Here is a 22,517-nt window from a genome sequence, read left to right as displayed (position 1 = left end):
TCTCATTTTTAAAGATCATAAGCAAATATTGGATTAATAATCAAATTATGACAGGAATTTTAAAATATCAGGTTTCACGCCTTTCACTAAATTTCTCTGTTCCATAGGCATAGCTGCCTATTTTCAAAAAATTCTTTCACGAATGAAAAAAAGTATTTTTCCTTCTCCCTTCTTGTTTTCCTGATGAAACAGAGATCAAATATACTGAAACTAACTATGCATGTACAGAGTTTGGCAAAAAGAGATTGAGTTGGAATTTAAAGTTTTCATACCAACACGCTAGAATAGAATGATAAATTTTTAAAACTTTTTAAGTCAATAACTGAAGAAGACTATTTCTCTGCAATATGGTACCATTGAAGTACTTCCTAAGTACTTGGTTGGGCTTTTAAAATTTGCATTAATTAGAAATAACAGTTTTCAGTTACATTTAAACAGTATGTTGGCAGCTAATTTGGGGTCTACCTTAATAACAAGACTGATTATTCTTGAGTAAAAGTGATAAACCGACGATGCATGTACATGAAGGCCGGCTAGCACTGCTTACAGCCACTCCCTCGGTCTTAGTCTCCTGCCTATCTCAGCCACCTCATGGGTTTAGAAAAACTGAGGGAAAGAAGAGCCCTTTGACTAGCAAATCGCAGTCACAGAGCCAATGCACTTAGCTCTCTAGGAGAATTTAACCATTCATAAGCCCTGACCATCAGAACACACTGGTTGCAGAGTCATAAAACAATCTGAATCCACTTAAGGTAAAGGCAGATAGCCTCACATTTATCAATAGCCCTTAAGGGTACCATCGTATTACAGGACGGATGATGCATAGTGCAGTAATTGACATTGATAATAATGATCCTGAACCATCCAGAAAAAGTGAAGTTCTATTTGTTATGCTGGGCTTTTTTTTTGAAGTGGAACTGTTTAATATTGTGTGATATATATCCATTGAGAATATTTAAAATCTTGAAGATAGGCGACTCTTATAAAACTTGTTATAAGAAAAGTGTGGTTTGTGAAGTACCTCATTCCTTGATAATACTGGATAAATAATTCATACTCTTTTAAGAGAAACCATAATATGCTGGCTAAATGAAGCACTGCAGTACTTGGATGTTTGTGGAAGGATAGTGTATTTTTAAAATTTCCATGTAATACCAATAGCGAATGTACCTTACATCACTTAAATGTTTTGCCAGTAAGAAGTATGTCTAGTTTTCAAACCAGCACAAAATACTTTTGTAATTAATATCACAACAGACTCTCTGAATATGGGAAAACAGTACAAAAAGGAACCAAACTTGAGATACTTAACTTTAAGTTACTTACACCATACCTCAGAGGTCATTTCCATGTTACGAGAGGGCAGAAGTGAGATTTAAGCACAAGGACTAGTGGTTCTAGGGTTCAAGTGTCTTTACTGTGGTGAACATGGATGAGGTTCACCACTCATCAGGTGGACTCAAAAAGGAGGCAGGAGTGGCCTCTCCACACCAGCCTTATTCTTCCCAGCTCCATTTTCAGGCTCACTGAGAGCGGAAAACATAGATTTTAGCACGCTTCGACTGAGATTATTGACAGTGACACACCCATTGAATGCTTACTTTGGGCAAAGTATTCACCAATTATTGATACTTTCTTGGCACTATACTTGGGACTGGGGAAACAGAAATGAACACAGTAGAATTTGCCACTCCCAGAGAACTTACAGTCTAGTAGCAAGGGGCAGAAAAATAACCAGATTCATAAGGAAGTAGAAGAGCATGGTGACACAGGTTTTTAACAGCGCGCCGTGTAAGCTAAGGCTTTGCCGAGGAGCCAGGATTTGAGCTGAGTTCCAAAAGCTGAAGGAAAATAATTGACAAGGAAAGAAGAGTATTCCAGGCTGAGGAAACAGCGTTTTGGAAAGACACACTTCATAAGGTGACTGATGTTTCCAGAGACTATGGAACAGGTTCAGTGAGGTAGGAATCAAACGCACGTAGGCAACAATGGCAAGAGAGAAGTCTGGAAAGGGAGGTTGAGACAAGACTATGGGTTTGTTCATCAGGCCTAACTTAAAGTTGCCGGTTGCTAAAGTATCAGAGATTAGTTTATTGAAATATTTATCTTAGCTCAAAAGCTAAACCAAGTTATATAGATATGATAAAGTACTGGGAAATTACTTGACTTCCACAGGTGACTTTTTCTTCCTGCCATCACTTAAGGTAATAGGTGAGGGACTACTACCATTCAGTAGAGGGCCAATGCAGCACTCACCTCACTATCAGGTAGCATTGCAGAAGGTTCTAGAGTAGTGGTTAGCGTTACAGAGATCCAGGAGAAGAAGCCAGTGCTAAGAGGTGCTTGTATCCTGCTGACAGCCTCGGGGTAAGGCAGAAAGGAGCCAGGCACTAAGCGCAGCAGTGAGCCCAAAGCAGGGGAGCCCAAAACCGTCCATGTATCGTCCTCATTCCCCCAAATTTATATTTTTAAAAACTTAAACTGGATTAAGCAGATAGTAGATAGCAGAGTCAGTAAATTTCAAAATAATGACATAAGAAATGCAAGAGGAAACTTACACAGCACTGAACCTATAGTTTGAGGCAAGGACTAGGTCTTTAAAAATGTTTAAATGTATTTGTACTTTAATCATAGCCATAACAAAAGCGGAGCTCTGCAGGATAGTTTTTTATATTCTTCCTCCACTCTCATTCCATATTTCTTTACCTTAACTCCAACTGCAGTCACAGTCGATTCTTGAACAATGTGAGGGTGACGGGCGCCTGTAGCCCCTGCAGTTGAAAATTTGCATATAACTTAAGTCAGCCCTCAGCATCTGCAGATCCCCAACTGAGATCAAAAATAGTATTTGTTTGTAGATCTGTGTCCTTCACTAGACAATGGATATCTTTTCTACTCATCTTTGTTGCTATGCCAATGCCTAACACAGTATCTTGCACATAGTAAACACCTGACAAATAATTATGAATGGGTCAAATATGCATGAATTATTGAAGGACCAGAATCAAGTATCTCTCATGCTTATTCTCTCGGTATTACTGGTGATGTTTCTAGTCAGATGGAATACTAAATCATTTATTTAATAAACAGTAAGAGATCATTTGGAATAAATGAGTGTGCCTGCGCAGAATAGTTATATTTTTTGCAGATCTGAGTTTGGACTGCTAGATTCTTCAAGAACAATTTTAGTCATTTCAATAGTTTTTGCCTCTTTTGAATATCCCGTTTTCCATTATTTTCTTTAAGATCCTGCTGAACTTTTTACCTTTGGCATATTTGTGTTTTCCTTTAAATAAGACATCCATTCTGTTTTATACGTTGTTAAAACTACATTTAAATGATAGTACAGGGGTTATAAGGAAGACATAAATGAACTAATGAAAAGTTATCCATGTACTTAAATTTAATTCCGAAAAGTGATCACATCTTGTCATTGTGTGTATTTGTTTTGCATGGCCTGAGTTTTGGGGACAGCCTTCTTTCTTCAGTATCCTATTTATGAAGTGACTATTGATAGTTATGATTTTCGTATCACTTCTCCTTAGACGATGCCATCAATTTAGTTTTGGCTAAAAGAAAGCTGCTTGTGTTCTGGGCCAGGTGTTCGGCTGTGTTCTCATTTCCATAACACAATGGTCTGAGTTGGCCTTCCATGTGAATATAGCACAATGCAGTCACAGCTGCTTCATTTGTATTAGCTTTGAGCTTGGCTCTGAAAGAATTCAGGCACTAAAATATATGCCAAGACAACCAGAAAGCATCGCTGAATTAAAGCAATAGCTGATTGTTTCTGCGTAACCCTCCCTGTTCTTATCACAGTGACACCTGAGCCTTCTCAATCAGATACGTGTACTAGATACAAAAGACTGGCAAAGGATTAAATCTCTGCATAGTTTTTAGAAAGTAAAGTAAAGCTTTGGAACAATAAATGTAGACTAAGTTAAATTCCTGTATAAAAGGAAAGGTTGCATCCTCTCTCAAGTATCAATATATCAGGTCCAATTGCTGTTGGTCTCTGTTTTGAACAGAACCTTCAGTAAGATCAATAAGGTCCTCAATAAGGTCTTTGTTTTTCCATGTTAAAAAAGAGACAGAAGGCTTCATGCACACTTAATAAAGACCAGAAAGTGTTCATTATCCAAACCAGTGGTTTTCAGCTCTGGCTATACCTAAAAATGACCCATAGAACTTCAAAAAAATAAATAAATACCAATGCCTGTGCTCCACTTCCGACCAGTTAGATCAAAATCTCTGGACTAGAACTTTATCTTCTGTGTGTGTGTGTGTGTGTGTGTGTGTGTGTGTGTGTGTTTTTTTTAAACTTGCCAGAAGATTCTAACATGCAGCCAGGGTTGAGAACTATCTGTCTAAATGATTGGTTAAAGTATTAGGAGCTCATTTTAGTCCGTGTCTTCCCGTAGACATCAGTGCTTTCTTTTGTACCTTCAAGTCCGGAATAAAAAACTGAGAAAATAAGTGACATTTTCTCTGTGGCCTGCTATCGCTCTCAAACAAATGGCTGCATTGTACGTTAGTTGCCCTTCTAAGTGTTTGCCACGGTCAATTCACATGACCAGTCTATATTTACAAAGTACTTGCTTTATTGTTGCTTCGTGGCCTCTGACCAGCCTAAGAATCTCTGCCTGAGGGGTGAAATAATAAACTTGAATTCATAGTAGGCAAGCTACAATTTATTTCAGTTTTCGTATTCTCATTGCTCCTGTATCCTGGGACACTTGAAGTTCTGTCCTAGACTGCTTGAATATACGAGATCCATGTTTGCTCCTGCTCTTTACTGACCATCTTCATGAAATTAAAATCCATAATAGGATCACCCTGCAGTGAGACCTCTTTTAATAAAGGGTGCATTTATATTCGTAAATGCATGAATATATAATATATGAATATATGCTCATATTATATGTCTGTCAAAATACGACTACCAGAAGTAAAAATAATGTTGTAAACAGGGATGTCAAAAATGTTATAGTCTGAAGATATTAAATATTAACTATACAGACCTTTAAATTATTTTGTAATCAGAATGGGTTGAAAATTTCAAGTCTTTTAATGAAAAACATCCTAGGAAATATAAAATTTGGAGCAGAGAAAAAAGGAATAAGATTAGATATGACCCCTCAAGGGGGATAAAGGAAATGGCAAATGTCTGGGGGAAAATACTTGGCAGGGAATATTGCCAAGATTCTAAACTTGAAAGAATCAGAGAAAGTTGGAAACCCTCAATCTATGGTTATTCCTAGAAACAGGTTGGTAGCAGTGCCGACTTGTGGCGATTCCGGCTTACCCTGCCCCAGAGATGAGGGCTGTTTGAGAGGGGACGAGATGAGCTCACTTAGAGCTCGTTGTCACAGACAGTGTACTATTAGCCCGTCTTCTTCAAACCACAGTATGTTTCTTCTGCTTTAATGGGCAAGTGGTGGCTAGACACCTTTCATTTCACACTTAGAGATAAACATGTCGAAGGGATAATGCCTGCTTAAGGGAGCATGCAATTAGCCACGAGGTATAACTGAAATCAGATGCTCTCCTCTTTCACAAAAGTTAGGAAGCTAGAGATATAGAAAGGAAACCTTGCCAACTTCTTGATTTTGCTAGGATTAGCTGTCCAGAAAGGTATTTTTATATTTCTCAGCTCTACCTATATATACTCAGCAAGGTACAAGCATTGCTGGTAAACGGTATTACCCGTGAGGTGCCTTCCTGCCATCAGGCCCTTTATATTTCTATAACCAGTGCCAGTCCCATTCTGCTGGATTTTTAAATGCTTCATTTGTTTTACATTAGCCATCTACTAATTTCATTCTAAATGAACGTCATTCCACGGAGATTCTTTGATTAAAATATCACCACAAAATGTTTTGTCTGACTGTTGAGTAGCTATGAAAAGAAAAGGCTCCAAAAGGATTTGAATAGACATTTCTCCAAAGAAGACATATAAATGGTCAATATGACTATGTCAAGATGCTCAACATCATGAAATATTGGGAAATGCATATCAAAGCCATAGTGAGATACCTTCTTGTACACACTAGGATGCTATAATCAAAAAAAGACAATTGTAGCTGTTGGCAAGGATGTGGATAAATTGGAACCATCGTATATTGCTTGAGGGAATGTAAAATGGTGCAGACACTGTTTAAACAGATTGATAGTTCCTCAAAAGGTTAAATGTAGAGTTGCCACATGACCTAGCTATTCTACTAAGTATATATACAAAAAAAAAAAAAATTGAAAACATGTGCTCGCACAAAATCTTGTACGTGAATGTTTATAACGGTATTATTTGTCATAGCCAAAAAGTAGACACAACCCAAAGTCGGCCAAAGGATAGATATACAAAATGTAGTCTGTCCATACAATGGTGTATTATTACACCATAAAAATAGTGAAATACTGATAACATTGCTAAAACATGGATGGACCTTGAAAACCATTATGCTGAATGAATGAAGCTAGACACAACTGGTCATATATTGTGTGATTCTATTTATATAAAATGTCCAGAGTAGGGAAATCCATAGAGAAAGAAAACAGATTTGTGGTTACCAGAGGCTGACTGCTGGTCGGTACAGAATATCTTTTGAGAGTGCTGAAAGTGTTCTGAATTTAGACTGTGGTGACAGTTGTACAACTTTATGGATACACAACAACCATTACATGTTATACATTAAAAGAGAGAATTTGATGGTATGTGAATTGTATCTCAGTATAGCTGTTTTTTAAAAATTGGGGGGAAAATAGAAGATATCTAAACACTTCTTACTAGTGATTACAAGTTGAAATGATAATATTGCGGGTGTATTGGGTTAAATGAAATGTATTTGGGGAGGAAAAACAACAAGATACATTTCATCACATATTGGCTGCTTGTTTTCTACAAGTTTTTTTAGATGCTCACTACTGATACTTCGCATGTTTGCATTTTATGCAAATTACCATAATTTTGCCTATTATAAGGAAAATAGTTTCATACATTTTTAGTTACGCATATAGACATATGCATGACATTTGGTTTTAAAAGAAAAGCAAATTATGGCAGTCATATATATACATGTATATGAAATATTTTTTTAATTTTTGCAAATATTCCCATCTGAAGCATTATTCACATCTAGTGTACTTTATAATTTCTTTCATAAGTTCATGTCTATTAAACTGCTTGACCTTTTTCATTATGTGTACAGTTCACCTCTGCTTCTGCATTCTTGTGAGGTATCTTATATGTGGGCTGGTTTAAGGGGGTAATGCTGAGATTTTCATCGTAGCAGGATATTTTCATTATTGTATAGCAGTGAAATTAATGATGAACATCAGGAGATACAAAGCGATGCTGTTTTGGAGAATCTTCTAAATAGTCCTCTGTGTTCTACTAACACTTAGTTCTGACGTCCCATGGTCATTTATATTCAGCTCTCCCCAAACCGTATTCACATAGGTTTTTACCAAAAACTGTTTTCTCCCTGAATTTCTAACTTGGTAATACTGCAAATCTCTGCACTCCCCAGAGTCAAAAACCTAAAAGCCATTGTATTCTGTTCTCTTCCTCCCAAATTTAGCCATCAGGTCTTCCTTGCCTCTCTTCAGAGTCATCCATCCATTCCCTCTTTCCCAGCCCCACTCAGTCTCGTTATTCTTCCCCTGAACCAATGCCATGCCGGGCTTCGTGACCGTGAGACTAGTGCAGTGCGCAGAGTCTCCACTCAGAAAGCCCCTGGACATGGAGTTTAATACTCTGTGTTGCCATCTCAGAATTCTCAGTGACTCATCTTTGGATTTCTATTTTATAAGAAAGTCCAGTGGGACAATTAGCATGTGCCAAGGCACAGTCCCAGCTCCCGGTGCCTCCCTGGGATGGATTCTGCACTGCCCACATCCCTGGCCCTGGAACGCCAGCCAGCCTCCCCTTGTCTGCCTCGCCCACCCACGGCTGTCACTCTCTGACCCTGGTGAGGGCGTGTGCACAAGCATGAGAAAGATAAGGGTTGGGCTGTGCGCCCCGTGGCATCTCAGAGAAGAGCTTGGCTGTGTCATCCTTGCCTGTCAGCTGCCCGTTAGGTTCACTGGTGTCTGGCAGGTGATCAGGGGACACAGCTCGGTGTCTGCCCATCCCCAATCCAGGTGCCCAGTGAGTTGCAATGACAGCCATGGAAAGGGGAAAAGACTGGCTCGACTTCCCTGCCCTGGGCCAAGGCATGGCACGTGGAGTTAGTGGTCGGGGAGGGGCAGCCTGGCAGGCAGGGGGCCACCCACCTTCTGCTTTGTGGGCTGGGGCCCTAATTTGAAGGTCTACACTTGCCCTGGTGCCCAAGAGAGCATGGCCTGAAGCGACAACTTGAAAATACCATGGCAGATGGAGATAGAGACTTCTGAAGAAAGGAAAAGTTTTCTATTTTGGTACCTTTAATGCCACTCTTTGCTATTTTTTGAACAAGAGCCCTTGTATTTTGTACTGAGCCCCTTCAAATATGTAACCGGTCGCATCTAGTACAGTAGAGACTTTAATTCACCTCCTGGCCTCCAGTTCCGCCCTCATCCGTTTTAACCTTCACACTGCTGCCAGCCTGGTCTCTTTAAAATCTAGACCTGGTCATCACTTTGACTCTCCTTTGCTGAAAGTATTTTATTAGTTCTGTGTGGCCCCACACCCATGGACAAGACCAAATTTTGTACATTGTATTTGGAGAGGGTTCTTTCCGTTCTCCTCTTTCTCTCCCTTCTGTCTTCCCTCATCTGAATGTCTTCAGACAGAGCTAGTTGCCTACAAAAGGCATCAGTCACCAGCTGAAAGCTTTTGACTATAACTCATGTTTTACAATATGATAAAAACCAAAGTTAACTTGGCACAGGAAGTCTTTCATTGCCAGCCCATCTAGTCTCATTTTGTAATACCCAATATCCCATCCCCACCAGCTTTCCGAGACTCCAAACTTAGAGTGTTCCAACTTTACCCCAGCCAAGTTTTCTCGGATATCTTTGCACATTTCTGTGCTTCCTAAATGCATTCTCATTCTTTAAAACTCGAGTCCAGTGTTTCCTTGAGCTGCTCTGTCCTTCCATAAGAGTGGACAATATTATTGTACTGTAAGGTCATTATTTATACAGTTGTCTTCCCCGGTCTATGATATTCTAGTCGATGGTTTTCAGAATGGGAGGTATATATTTCAGAGGGTACACAGCATAATCCATTTGTGTTGCAGAAAGAAAATAATAATTATTTTATTTTTAAAATTTCTTTTAAAATTTTTGTTATTGAAATGTTTTATAGTCATGCTCTGGAACATTCTTATATTGTATAGGTAAACAATTTTAGGTATGCACACCAGCAACATTTCACTCACTTGATCCATTGTCAAGACAGTTTAGAGGCCAGTCTTCTGGAGGATCAGGACTGCTATATATTTCATTCATCTCATAACTCTAGCACTGACCTTTCCTTTTTTCTAATCTGTTTATGAAAACTCACTTAATGTGTATGTAGGTGGTGTTCATGATTACCCAAGGTATTTACGATGAAAGACAGTAACCTTGTATAGCATCTTCATCAGTAGTTGATGGTTTTAAGTTAATCAGCATGGTGCACTGTTTGTTTGTTTTTTTTTAAGGGTCTACTTTAATCTGTTAAGTAAACCAGAATTAATGGTGGACAGTATAAAGAAATAAATTTCCTTCTGTGGAAGCCCTGAGAGATGAATGATAGAGTGACTCGTGAAAATTATCTTAGTTTGCTTCTCACTCAAGGGATAATTGGATGTGTAGGAATGGATGTGGTCTGCCTCGCAAGTCTTTAAAGTTAAATGAAAAACAGATAATACATCTAGCAGAAGTCAAGGTCAAAACTGGGTGATCTGTCCTTCGCCACCTAGGCTCATCTCTTATGCAGTCGGCGAGACCACTGTCACTCAGGAGCACTTCTCCATTCAGATCAGGCGCCTGCAAGTGAAAAGGGCTCTGCACTCTTCTGACCACGTGATCTAGGGCCAGTGTCACCTGCCTTTTTAATTCTGCCCGAGTATCAGTACAAGGATTTCATATTTTAGCATTTAAGAATTTGTAGCTGGAACAGGCAAAGAGGAATGTTATTTTTTAAGGTATGTTCAGCTAGCATGTTCCTTGTGTGACCAAGAACAAATTATTTGACCTCCTCTAAGGCCCATGATGTCTTTTTTATGATAATGAAATACTACACAAATGTTTTAAGATCCTTGGATGTTTGTAAATAAAAGGTACTATATACTAAGGACCAACTTATTAATATTTGGGGGCCTAAATTTATAATGGGGGGAATAAAATGTTTACATGATTAGCAGTCACGTCATTAGGAAATAGCCTCTAGAAGTTATAGAAATATGCCTAATAAGATCTTTTCCATGATAGACATTAATAAAGAGTAATTATGTTGTTTCACTTTGTGCCTTTTGCTCACCACCATTCCCATAATATAGGTTTTAGGTGTCTTGTGTTTCACCAGAGGCAGTAAGAATTTTATTTTTTTAAATAACAAATAAGCTCCAAAGCACACCTCCATCTGTGATCATGTTATTCTTAGAGTCCTAAAAATGAGAGGTGGAGAATTTCAATTAAATTCATCTAGTCCATCTCCCCTGACAATGAGAAAATGTCTTTCACATTATATTACCTGATACTTTCTTCAGGCTTTCGTGATAACCTCTGGGAGCCTGTCTAGTAGACTAATAGACCTCACTTTGGGGGGAAATGTTCTCTTTCTTAGTTTTGACCGATCATTCTCATTATTGTATCCCTTAAAACCATCTTCCTTAATATTTTACTCTGTGAACTTGAGCAAGATCAGCAGGCTCTGCTCGTCATAAGAAAGTCAACATAGACCTCATTAGCAGAAACTGAGATGGTCTACAGAGGAATGTATTCCAGATACTAAACATTTCCTCTTTAAAGCACCAGATTTGGTTTTATCCTAATAATTCTGACTTTTTTCCCCCTCAAATATATCAGATATTTTCTCTACTTTCTAGAGTGAATTGGACTTTTCATGATAATTTAGGTTAATTATTGTTAGCATTCTGCAAATATATATTAGTAGCCCACTGTGTGCTAAGCATTGAAGAAATACAGAGATAAAATCTATAATGTTTGCCTTCAGGAGTTAAGACTCAGTAGGGGATAAAATTGGAATAGAACTAATTATTGGTGGTCAAGATAAAGGAAAACAGTAGTATAAACAAAAGGTCTCAGGTAATTAGAAGTTAGGGACTCACTCCTATTATCAAGAATGATTTCTTAAGAAGCTGGTATTCGAAATATATATATTGTAGGAACAACAGAGTAGCCATTTGGAAAAAAGACAAAATTGGATGTGTGTCTCACATCTTGCACAAGAATAAACTCTAAATGGATGAGAGATCTGAATGTAAAAGATAAGTAAATAAACCATACAACTACTAGGAGAAAACATAGATGAATTCCTCTTTAATCTTACTGTAGAAAAAACTTTCTGTAATGGTTACTGAAAAGCCAGAGGCAAAATGTTTTTTAAAAATTCCGTGGCCAAAAAAAAAAAAAAAACAACATGATAACAAAGTTAAAAGACAACCAGCTGAGTGGGAGAAAATATTTATAACATATAAAGAACTATTAAAAATTGAGGAACAAATAACCAAAATGCCCATATAGAAAAACTGAAAACAGATATGACTAGGTCTCAAAAACTATAAAAATTGTCTTGAACATATAAAAGCAATGTTCAAACTCACTTATAATCAGAGAAATGCAAATTAAAACAATACAGAGATACCGTGTCACCTTGTAGGCTAGCAAACACTGTAAAGTGTGACAACAAATTCAGTTGGCAAGGCCATGGGAAACACACTCGGACTTTGCTAGTGGGAATGCACACGGTGTTTCTCCAGGGGGTTTTGGCAGAGCTACATATGCACTTCCCTTTTCGACCCAGCAGTCCACCCTGCAGATACACTTCCATCAGTTTGAAAATACTTATGCACAAGCTATTCCTCGCATCATTGTTTGTAATTGCAAAATATTGGAAATGACCTAAATGTCCACTCATAAGAAAGTAATTACGTAAACTGAACGTGGAAGGTAGGATCCTGCCTGTATGGATGTGGATGTGAACAAAACTGACTGCATCTTCGTATCCCACCGTGTGCCCTTCCATGCCCAGAGCTCTGACCTAACTAGCCTCAGCCAGCACCAGCGCTCCCTAGTTAATGCTTAGCTGTGTCCTGTAAGCTTACACAGTGTAGCCATAAAGATTCCTGTCAGTAAATGGCCAGAATGGCATAGCAACCAAGATTAATATCAAACTGGATTTTGGTGTCAATTCTAAGCAATTATCCATCATAAGACGGCTAGGAGGTATGGTTCTTGGCATACTGCGTTTTTTGTCCCTTTGTCTTGTCATTAGTAGTTAAGCTTTACTGTAAAATATGTCCTATAACCACTGCCTAGTAGCAGAGAATAATCTGTACAAAGTGCTGGGTCATCTATCCGCTCTGACCAACTCTTCTATAAGTAAAATTACCCTCCAGTAAATTTTGTTATAATTAATGGAGTTGCCAGTTTCTTCCTTTGGTCTTAAGATACCTTCTCGGTTTGGTTGCTTTGTCATTATTGTCACCTACAGTTTCCCTCCCTGTTTGGATTTGCAATGATGGGAAGGTAAACTAAGTAAATAAAACTATGATAACTGGAAAATAGAGTTTAGCATTTTCACTTACTTCTCCTTTTCTTTTTTCCTTGTCAATTTTCTACAATCAGATTTCAGTTAACATCTAGCGGACATCTACAAGTTCCTAAGTTACATTAAGAGAGCAAGGAAGGGAATAATTTATATATGACATATCCCTTCTCAGGTAATTACAATTCATAATAATATGGACTGCTAATAGGTACAGAATACACAGAGATTAATTTACCAGTTAAACTAAAATTTAAAGGCAAGAACTACAAAGTTCTCAGCTGGGGTCCTTTCTAGATGACAAGGTGGCATTTCCTTATTGTGAGGCACATAACGTTTTAAGGAACTGCTGTTAAAATTACTTAATCAGCTAGAATTGCTTGATCCCTTGTGTGGTCACCGACGCGACGAAGTCTCAGGGTGAAGCCGCGTTCTTTCGCGCCTCACGGTGTTTTCCGCATGTGAGGTGGTGACACGTCTCTGTGCCTCCACTTCGCGTGTCTTAAGGGAACGGCAGCAGCGCTGGGACACCCACGAGTCGTCCCTTGTCACCAGCGCCGCGGCTTCGGAGCCCGGTTGCGGGGCAGCAGCTTCATCTCGGTTACAGCAGCGCGGGAAAGGCACGTTCAGTCCGCGGGGGACGCGCCGCTTGCAGGCCGCGGACGGCCCTCGCCGCCGTCCTAGCGTTCACCACGCTCCAGAGGACGGCGCCCTTCGGCTCTTCCTTTCCCTGGCAGTTGCTCATTTCAAGCCTTATTTTGACAAAATGGTGACTATAAACTAGTTAAAGTGAGTCATTTTAGTTGTATCAGTTGCTACAACAATGTGGTTGTTTAAAATGATCAGCTTTTTGCTATTTTTAAGAGCTGTAGATGGTAGCGCCAGCATTTCAAAGGAGAATTGGGCGATGTAGGGTTTGTTTTGAAGGTTTTATTAGTATTCTGGTGGATTAGGTTGGTGTCTCTTACAAGGATGCAGTCAGTCCATTTGTAGTCTTTTCTTTCCATTTATGCTATTGCATTTTTAGAATATACTTGTAGGAGCATCATTTACTCTTCACATCAACATAAGACTATCATAACTTATGTCGAAGAGAGAGATGCATCTTCCTCTTGATATCTGTTTTAAAATTTTATATTTGGATCTTTTTCTCTCAGTGACCATAGAATCAATTATATATAAAAGTAATTTCAATAGTGTTTCAATTTTACTTTAGTGTAATTATATATATAGGAGTCCTAGATGAAAAGTTTTCTAAGTAGATTGTCACATGAATGTTTTGGGCTCTTTTTGGTTTTTTTTTGGTTTCTTTGCTTTTTCCCCTCACGTTTTTGAATTGTTATACTGCATTTCTGCCTCTTTGTGGTATATAATTCTATAATAAGATATGTGTAGAAATTAAGTATAGTCCGCACAGGGAAACGTATTATACTACAGTGCCTGGAGTATGTGAAGAGGAATTAGAATGTGGAGAATCAATATAGTGTCGTGGTTAAAAAGCGAGGATTTCAGATTCAGGCTGCCTGGGCTCACATAAGTATATTGTGGAGTTGTCATGTCAATTAAGTGCTGTCACGTGTTGGAAAATGCCTGGCCAACGCTCGATAACCAGGAAGCCTTCGGTAAGTTCATTCCGTCAGCAGACATTGCTGGCATGCTCACGATGCGCCAAGTATCGCTGTGGGCACGGGCAGACACCACCGAGCACAACGACCGAAAAGCCCCGCTGCCCTGGAGCTCGTCTCCCTTCCTCGGCGGTTGTAGTTTCTAGGAAGAAAAGCCCGCTCCCACCTCGCCCATTCAGTTGTCTCTCACCCTAGGTTCAGAGTCAGTTAATACTTACAGGCACTCACTTTCACTACTTTTGAATTCAGTTATCTTATTCTTTGAATTGGTCCCAGGAAAAGGAGTTTTTAATCCTCATTTTACAGATAAGAATTCTGAAACTTAGAAGTTGTGACTTGTCCGAGGTCATGCAACCAGGAGAAATCGGAGCCAGGATTTGAAGCCCCACGAGTTCCCTTCACTTTCCATGGTGATACTTGTAGCAGAAACACCATGACGTATACTCATTTCACTGCCAATTTTATTTCCGGTCTACAAACATTCCTTGAGCCCCACTAAATGCCAGGTATCAGACCTGCCCCGGGAATGCAGATTGTCTAGTTCTTGCCCTGAGGAGTGAAGCGTTTGGTAGGGAAGACTTGCCACCTAAGCGGGCATGCGCCATGCTGCATGGAAGGCTAGCTCTGTTCATGGATGCCTGGACGCACAGCGGAGGGTCAGGGCATGCCGGAAAAAGACATGCCAGAAGGGATCATCCTTGAGCTGAGTCTGAAAGGATGACTTGGCCAGGAAAAAGGGAGGGAGTAGAACAGTAGCAGAGACTCATGGTGAGTGGAGAGGATTCTAGGCTCTTGGCGTTGCTGGAGTGTAAAGCACGGAGCAGGGAATGGCCAGGGATCAGGCATAGTTAGTAGCCGCCAGATGAGACTGCATTCTGCAGGCAGGACCCTTACCAGGACCATGCATTTTGGTACCTTTACGTCAGTTACCCACCCAGGGAAGAGGAATTGCATGTTACGAGGCCTGCTGCCTTTACGTAAGGAATTGCTCAGAAGGAGGTAGTTGGCATGTGGGCAGCCATACACCCTGAGGTACCCCAGAGGGAGTGATGCGGAGGCATAGTAGAAGCCAGGCCTAGCTGGAGATGGTGAATTTTTAGTGGCAGCAGTTTATTCAGCTGTGTGGTCTTCCGGAACAGCTTAGTCATGGAACCAGAATTTGAACATTGATCCAGGTTCGATTTTGGATAGCTAGTCATTAAGAGGGTTGTCGGTGAGAGAATAGCTTCAGAAGACTGGCCACGAAGTCCAGGTTGGATGGAGAAGAAGACAGGGACAGGGAGGAAATGGGGTGGTCGAGAGACTGGAGGATCCTGTGCGGTCAAAGAGCATAAGTATTGGGAGAAAGAGATATGATCGGGAAGAAAAGTCTGAGGAGGAGGTTCTCTGAATGATGATAAGATCTAGGGTGGCTGAAGAGGAGGATAAGGATTACTGGAGGCACAGAATCGTGAGGCAAGGGTATTAGATGGATCACGACCTGGTTATTTACTAGCATGATGTTAAGAATTAAGAGACAAATATTGCAAGCTAGGGGACTAATGCTTTAATGAATAAAGGAAAGGGAAAGAGATTAATGCATGAGAACAGCAAGGAATGATAAAGGGTGCTAAATCAAGATGAAGTGAACCTCAAAGAATATGCTTTACTCCAAGCCATTATTTTGTGGAAGAAAGTTATTTAATGGAATAATGGTTTGACTCCATAAAGCCATTCGTGGTAAGCTTGAAAAATACCAGCGCCTCATCCAGGGCACCACCCGGTATTGGGCAGGGAAGAACGGAAAGCTTCTATCAAATAGGGCTGTAAGCTAAACGTTGTTCTCAGGTCAAACCATGTTTCAGTCATATCAAGAAGATGAAAACAGAATTTTGCGTAGCAGATTCTTCTACCTCTGTGAAATATGACTAACCACCCTGGGCAATCTTAAACTTTTCCTTATCGGTATTCCAAAAGCAGCCATGATTTCATGTATATAGTTATCAGGTACTTATTGAGCACTAACTAAGGTTTAGACACTGTATTAAGTATTAAGATAGGATTAGCATTATACCTAGCCTCAAAAGTTTAAGGACCAGTGGGAGCCAAATGATACATTAACAGCTGGTCAAACCACCCCTCCGATCTTGTTTTTTGCTGCTCCTCATCGTATACCAGCCAGACGAAACCTGCGTTCGTCCCGGCGTTCCTGCCTCCATGCCAGCTCCTCGTGCGGAGCGGCACACAGTCCCCTCGTCCCTCAGCGCACTGCCTGCCCTTCTGGATCGAGCACGTTCCACTCTTTTCCTGTAACTTCCCCTTATTTCTCCACATGATGTAACCTCTTCTTTCTCCGAATCCCTGAAACCGTTTCCTTTGTACCTCTCTAAAGCAATACCACGTCCACCAATTCTGTGATGCACAGTTTCTTCACTTTTTAACACCTCTGTAGATTATTCTTTTAAGATATACTTTGTCATCCACACTCTTAAAAGAATACAGGACGATGTTCTGCGGACTAACATAAACAGCAGCTTCTCTGAGTCAAAAAGTCGTTCAGAAGAATGAAAAAGCATTAGGAATACCTGATCAGTTTATTTCGCATATATTATTTGTATGTATACACTGTGTGTTACCTGACAAAACCAGCCTGAATAAGTTTTTTAAAAACTTTTCCTTTAATGCAAAATTAAAAATCTAAGCGATAAAGCATTGTGTTAGTTTAATTGGCAGCTTTTTTCTTAGTGTACATAAAATAATGGTGTGCCTTAGAATCAGCAGTGTGCTAGATTCAAAGAAATAGGATAGTTAACTTTTATTTTGTGATTGGGTATGCCAGGTGTTGAGAACGTGTACCTTCCTAATTGTAAAATATATTTATGTTTCGTTTCTAAATCTTATATTAAACTACAAGCTCCTTGAGGCTAGAGTTTGTGTTTGTTTTATCTTGGATTCCCATATAATACATGAATTAGTGCTTTACAACAAATAGACATAAAATAAATATTTATTAAATAAATGGATTAAGTGCCACAAAAGGCACAGGTAAGGGACTGTGTAAGCAAACATCTGCTAGTATATCCTCAGTTAACTTCTTAACTGTGTTGTTAGAAATGCCTTTCTATGTGATATTTGGTCAAGTCCTTAGTCTGGATCTCAACTTTGTGAGCTAACCGTCAGTGAACCTAATAGAATTCCGGTTTGCTGACAACATTTCTGAGCAAATATGACCATCTCGATTGAAGCAAGTGGTAAATAACGCCTTAGAGAACAAATGGCAGCGACACGGAGATTGTGCAGGAGAGCAGACGAATGCCCGTCTCTCAGAAACAGTACTTCAGAAGATAGGCTTGTTTCCTTCCCTCCAGTCAATCTCTATGCACCTCAAATGGAAATGATACTTTCTGGGAGTTTTTACCCTTATTTTTTGAGCTACAAGAACAAGAAATAACATAAGCATTTTTCTTAGCAATATAGTTCTACTTCTGATTTAAATGTTTGTTTCCATTTTTCTCTAATGGAAGGAGCAATGCCAGTGTGTTCACAAACACTTGTCATAGAACAGCACTGTGGTAGTATACTCGACTGTTCACCAAATATTTCCATTTCTCTTTCAGGATACATGATAGGGTTGTACATACTTTATTAGTTAAAATTGGGTGTAGCCATGTGACCTTTTTGTCCGATGAAATGAGACTGGATGTGACATGAAGCTTTAAGAGCTAGTCCATAACTTGTCACACTTCCTTTCTCCAGCTGCAGTGACCATAGAAGCGCACAGATGTAGCCTCTCTCAGCCGAAGCCCCTGAGTGAGGACAGCATAAAGCCGGGCCCAACTCCCTCGGCCGGCCTGCTCACAGACACATAGCATTTTTAAAGCCACTGAGGTCACAGGGTTTTTAGAAAGGCACACCCTAGCTTTTCCTGTTGAATATAGTCTTCACCCCGAAACAGTGGGCTTTGGTGGTAACTAAAAGAATTTAAAAGATTTGATGTGCTGATATTGGCTTAGCATTTCTTTTTCTTCCTTGCGGAAATATTTACTGGACACAGCTTCTATCAAATAATCATCATCTCAAAGTGATTAGGGTCATTTTCCATGCATCAAAATAATTTTCTTTGAGTTGCAACATTTTCTCAGGACATTTTGATGTAGTTCTATAAGATGTCCTTTTAAATGCTAACAGCAGAATTGTTTCTTGAAAGCAGTGACCATCATCATTCATTCTTGTATTTATTCTTTTATTCAACCCACTCTTATGGAAAGCCCATTATTTGCCAGGTGCTAAGACTAGAAGGTGCTCAGGGAACTCTAGATAGTTCAGTGGAAAGTGGCAGGGGGCAAGCAGGGGCCAAAACTGTAAAGGACTTTGTTCTTCCGATGTCTAAATGCTTTAATGTTGTCATAAATGATACCTATTTCATTTTAAAATAATTTAGCTACATTTAAAACTTAATTTTACAGATATCACATCCAAGTTGATAAAGACCAAATTTTGACAGTTTTGAGACCATCAACACATTACTTTGTGCTCATTACGCAACTCTTTTTTTTAAATTCGTCCAGTGCACCAGTACCTTGCCACCTCTGGGCCTTGGCACGTGGCATTCTCTTTTTCTGTTTTCCATTAATTTAGTTCAGGAAATCACCACATGCTATTTCTATTGAAATTGCTGATACCATCTTCATAGAAAGAGTATGTTTTTCTATATTATAGTTTTGAAAATCATTGGAGTAAGAAGTTTCTCTACCATAAGCTAGTATAGAAATTAAGAAATTAAGTGCTATCAAAAATTATCCCAATTATCCCAGTTATCATTGAAGAAAAAGGTGTTTCATCACATGACCAGGTGTCTTCAAGCAGCAAAATAAGAACTTAAAAGCCGGATTCTGTTTCTGGTCTTCAGTATAAAAACCTGAACATCACTTGCAAAGGTAGTGTGGGAGAGTAAGGAGGTGGCAGCTTCCTTTGGCTCTCTCTTTCCTCACCTTGTGCCATTTCATTCTAGGGGTTCTTCAGCAAGCGCCTGAAAGGCTCCATCAAGAGGACCAAAAGCCAGTCGAAACTTGACAGAAACACGAGCTTTCGGCTTCCATCCCTTCGCAATACAGACGACAGGTAGGAAGTTAAATTGCTTAAAACAGAGAAAGCAGTTACACAGTGGGTTTCTGTAAGGCATTTTGGTCTTCGCCAACATCGCATCAATGATGACTGTAATGATCCAATACAAAATTTACTTTTTTTTGTCTTGCTCATATTAAGACAGGTCCAAAATGTTGTCTCAAATACCCAGCTAGTTCAAGAATCTTATAATAATATTGGTGAGTGTGTGGATACATAAGAACTTAATTTAAGAATCAGTCGAGCTGTTTCTGTAGAATCAAGCTCTAATGGTCCGAGATGTATCTTTCTTTTGTAGAGTAACTATATGGGGTAATGATGATGATGATGATGATAGCTAACATTTTTTTGAGCACTGTGCTAGATGCTTTATACATATTGTCTTTTTTAATCTTTATAATAACCCTACAAGATAAATATTACTGTTATCACTATTTTATAGACTGAGAATCTGAGACGTGGAGAGGTTAAGCAGTCTTTCCCAAGGCCATACAGCTTAGTAAACAGCAAAAAAATGGTATTTGAACTTGGGCAGTTTGGTTCTAGAGTCCGCGCTCTTCACTATTACATTGCTCTTTGTGTGTAGCTTACAGAATCGGTCTGATTGGTTTGCAGTGACATCTAGAAGACATATATTAAAAGGAAGCCTGGATTTCAATAATTGGGGCTACCAGCTTGAGTAAAGCTCAGATGTATAACTTGCTAAAATCATTGAACGTACGCTAGGATGGACACATTTTTAACACTTCATGCCTCCATAATTAATAAATACAATTTAGGAAAATCGTACCTTTAGTATCTTAACATATCACCACCATCACCAGTATTTACTGAGTGCCACACATTTTTAATGTAGCCTCTCATGTAATACAAATCTAGATACTACTATTACTATCCTCTATTGGGGGTACACTATTGCCCTCAATAGAAGAATCTGTTGTTAGGAAGAAGGGAAGGTTGGACATTCCAAAGACAACTAGCAAGCTCGGACATAAGAAGGAAGTTGATTTGCCTACCCGCCCCAGCACTAGGGAAAGGTTCGGCTCCCACCCCAGCTCTAGAAGGCCAGCAGCCGGGCTTACCTTTATCACATGGCAAGTTTGAGGAACTGAACCAGCCCAGATAAAAAGACCTACAGATAGTGACATTTGTGTTTCTCCACCACAATCTCAGCTGGTAATCACACCCCTAAGTATATTCAAGAGAAATTAAAATATATATTATTATAAACACTTGTATGTAAATGTTCGTAACAACATTATTCAAAAAAGCCAAAAAGTAGTGGTGATCCAAATGTCCATCAACTGCTGAATGAATAAACAAAACATGAGACATTCATGCAATATATTATTTAGCAATAAAAAGGAATAAAGTGCTGATACATGATACAGTGTGGATGAACTTTGAAAACTTTATGCCAAGTAAATGAAATCAGTCACAAAAGATCATATATCATGTGATTTAATTTCTATGAAATGTCCAGAATAGCAAATCTTTAAAATCTTTAAAGACAGAAGATTAATGGAGATATGGGGATATGGAGATATGGAGTGGTAAATGAGAAATGAGTGCTACTGGACATGAGGTTTCTTTTTGGAGTGATGAAAATGTTTTAAGCTTAGACCGTTGTGATAATTCCACAACTCTGAATATGCTGAAAACTGTACACTTCAATTGGGTAGATTTTATAGTATGTGATCAATATTTTAGGGGGGGAGGGGAAACAGCTGGCCAGGAAGTACTCTACAGCGAAGATCATTAATCCATAAGCTTCATTCTAGCACACAAGAATAGCCAAGAATCTTCAGATATTTGAGGAAAATCTCCAACCTGAATGAGACTGAGCAAAACAAATAAATAGGAGAAAAAAGAACCCAAAAGAAACAGACAATGCCTAGAGCCAAAAACAACTTGAAAGTATAATGAATATTTTCAGAAGATAAGATTGTGCATCAATAAAACAAGCAAGATGCTGTAAGAAAAGGAACATCCATGAAACAAGAAAGATACTTGGAAATTAAAAGTAAGAAAGCTAAAGTCAAATCATTCTCTCAGAAAGTGGAACCAAAACTGAGAAAATAAACCCAGAAGATTTTAGAAAAGAGAGGAAATTGTCAAATAATAAAAGAAAATTTCCCAAAACACAAAAACATAAAAGTCTATATTGAAAAGGCTACCAGATTTCCTGCACAGTGAATGGAAAAAGACCAAAGACCACCCCCCACATTACACACACACATCCATTCACATCATCATGAAATGTTAGAGCACCGAGGCTTTAAAAATACCCAAAAAGCTCTAGAAAGAAAAAGTAGATTACATATGAAGAAGTGAAGAGTTGCGTTGGAATTCTCAGTAGAAATATTTAAATACAAGACAATGGAGCAATGTCTTTAGAATTCTAAGTGGAAATTATTCTCAACCCAATATTCCATAGACAGGGCAGTCCTTATATCAAACTGAGAAGTTTGGAGTTTATCATGTAAGCAGGGGGAAACTTTTAAACATTCTTGAGCAATCAAAATTGTGCTTTGTATAGATTAATCCAGCAATGAAGTTTCAAATGACTTGGTTTACAGAGACAAAGTTTGAGAGACCAGTTAGCAAAAAAACCATTTGTAAGAAATGATGAAGGCTCTAAGAAGGATAGTGGCAGTGGGAATGAAGAGGCAGAGATAAGACAGGAGGAACATTTTAGAGGCAGAATCAATAGGATGTCACAAAGTCATCATTGTTCTAAAGCCAGCTAATCAGATAAAAGCCAGTAAAGTGATTTCCCAAAATCAATATCGGCAGCATTTTCACGTTAAAGCCATGTGATATGGGGAGGGCGTTGGGACACAGAAAACTCTGCCATTTCTGCCATCCATTCAAAAGCACTTTGAAAAGTTCGAAAAACTAGGAAATGCTGAAAGTTGTGGTCATACTACGTTGTCAGGCGTTCAAGGATTCCAGAAGCCTGTCAGGCTGACTCTGGAAGTGCCGCTTAAAAATTACCCAAAGTTTTGAGGTAACTGTAAGCACAAGTAGTAGAATGTTTCTCACCCCTTTCTAAGCCCCTCAAATAAAAACCTTCAAAGTTACAGCCTCAGTTC

The 22,517-nt window shown here is 39.1% G+C and overlaps 1 protein-coding gene across 11 annotated transcripts in view; it reads left to right on the top strand.

Moving 5' to 3' along the window:
• Window positions 1-22,517, top strand: part of RASAL2 (RAS protein activator like 2) — a 237,070-nt gene that overhangs the window by 171,584 nt on the left and 42,969 nt on the right. For all 11 annotated transcript variants that reach the window (XM_016141221.2, XM_016141222.2, XM_016141223.2 and 8 more), the window contains one exon: window positions 19,310-19,419. In XM_016141221.2, coding sequence (XP_015996707.2) covers window positions 19,310-19,419 — 110 coding nt within the window. The remainder of the gene's footprint in view (window positions 1-19,309; window positions 19,420-22,517) is intronic.

This window comes from Rousettus aegyptiacus, unplaced genomic scaffold, assembly GCF_014176215.1.
Source record: "Rousettus aegyptiacus isolate mRouAeg1 unplaced genomic scaffold, mRouAeg1.p scaffold_m13_p_17, whole genome shotgun sequence".
NCBI classification, from domain to species: Eukaryota; Metazoa; Chordata; class Mammalia; order Chiroptera; family Pteropodidae; genus Rousettus; species Rousettus aegyptiacus.
The sequence above is the reverse complement of the archived record's forward strand: the minus strand, read 5'-3'. Positions and strand labels throughout refer to the sequence as shown.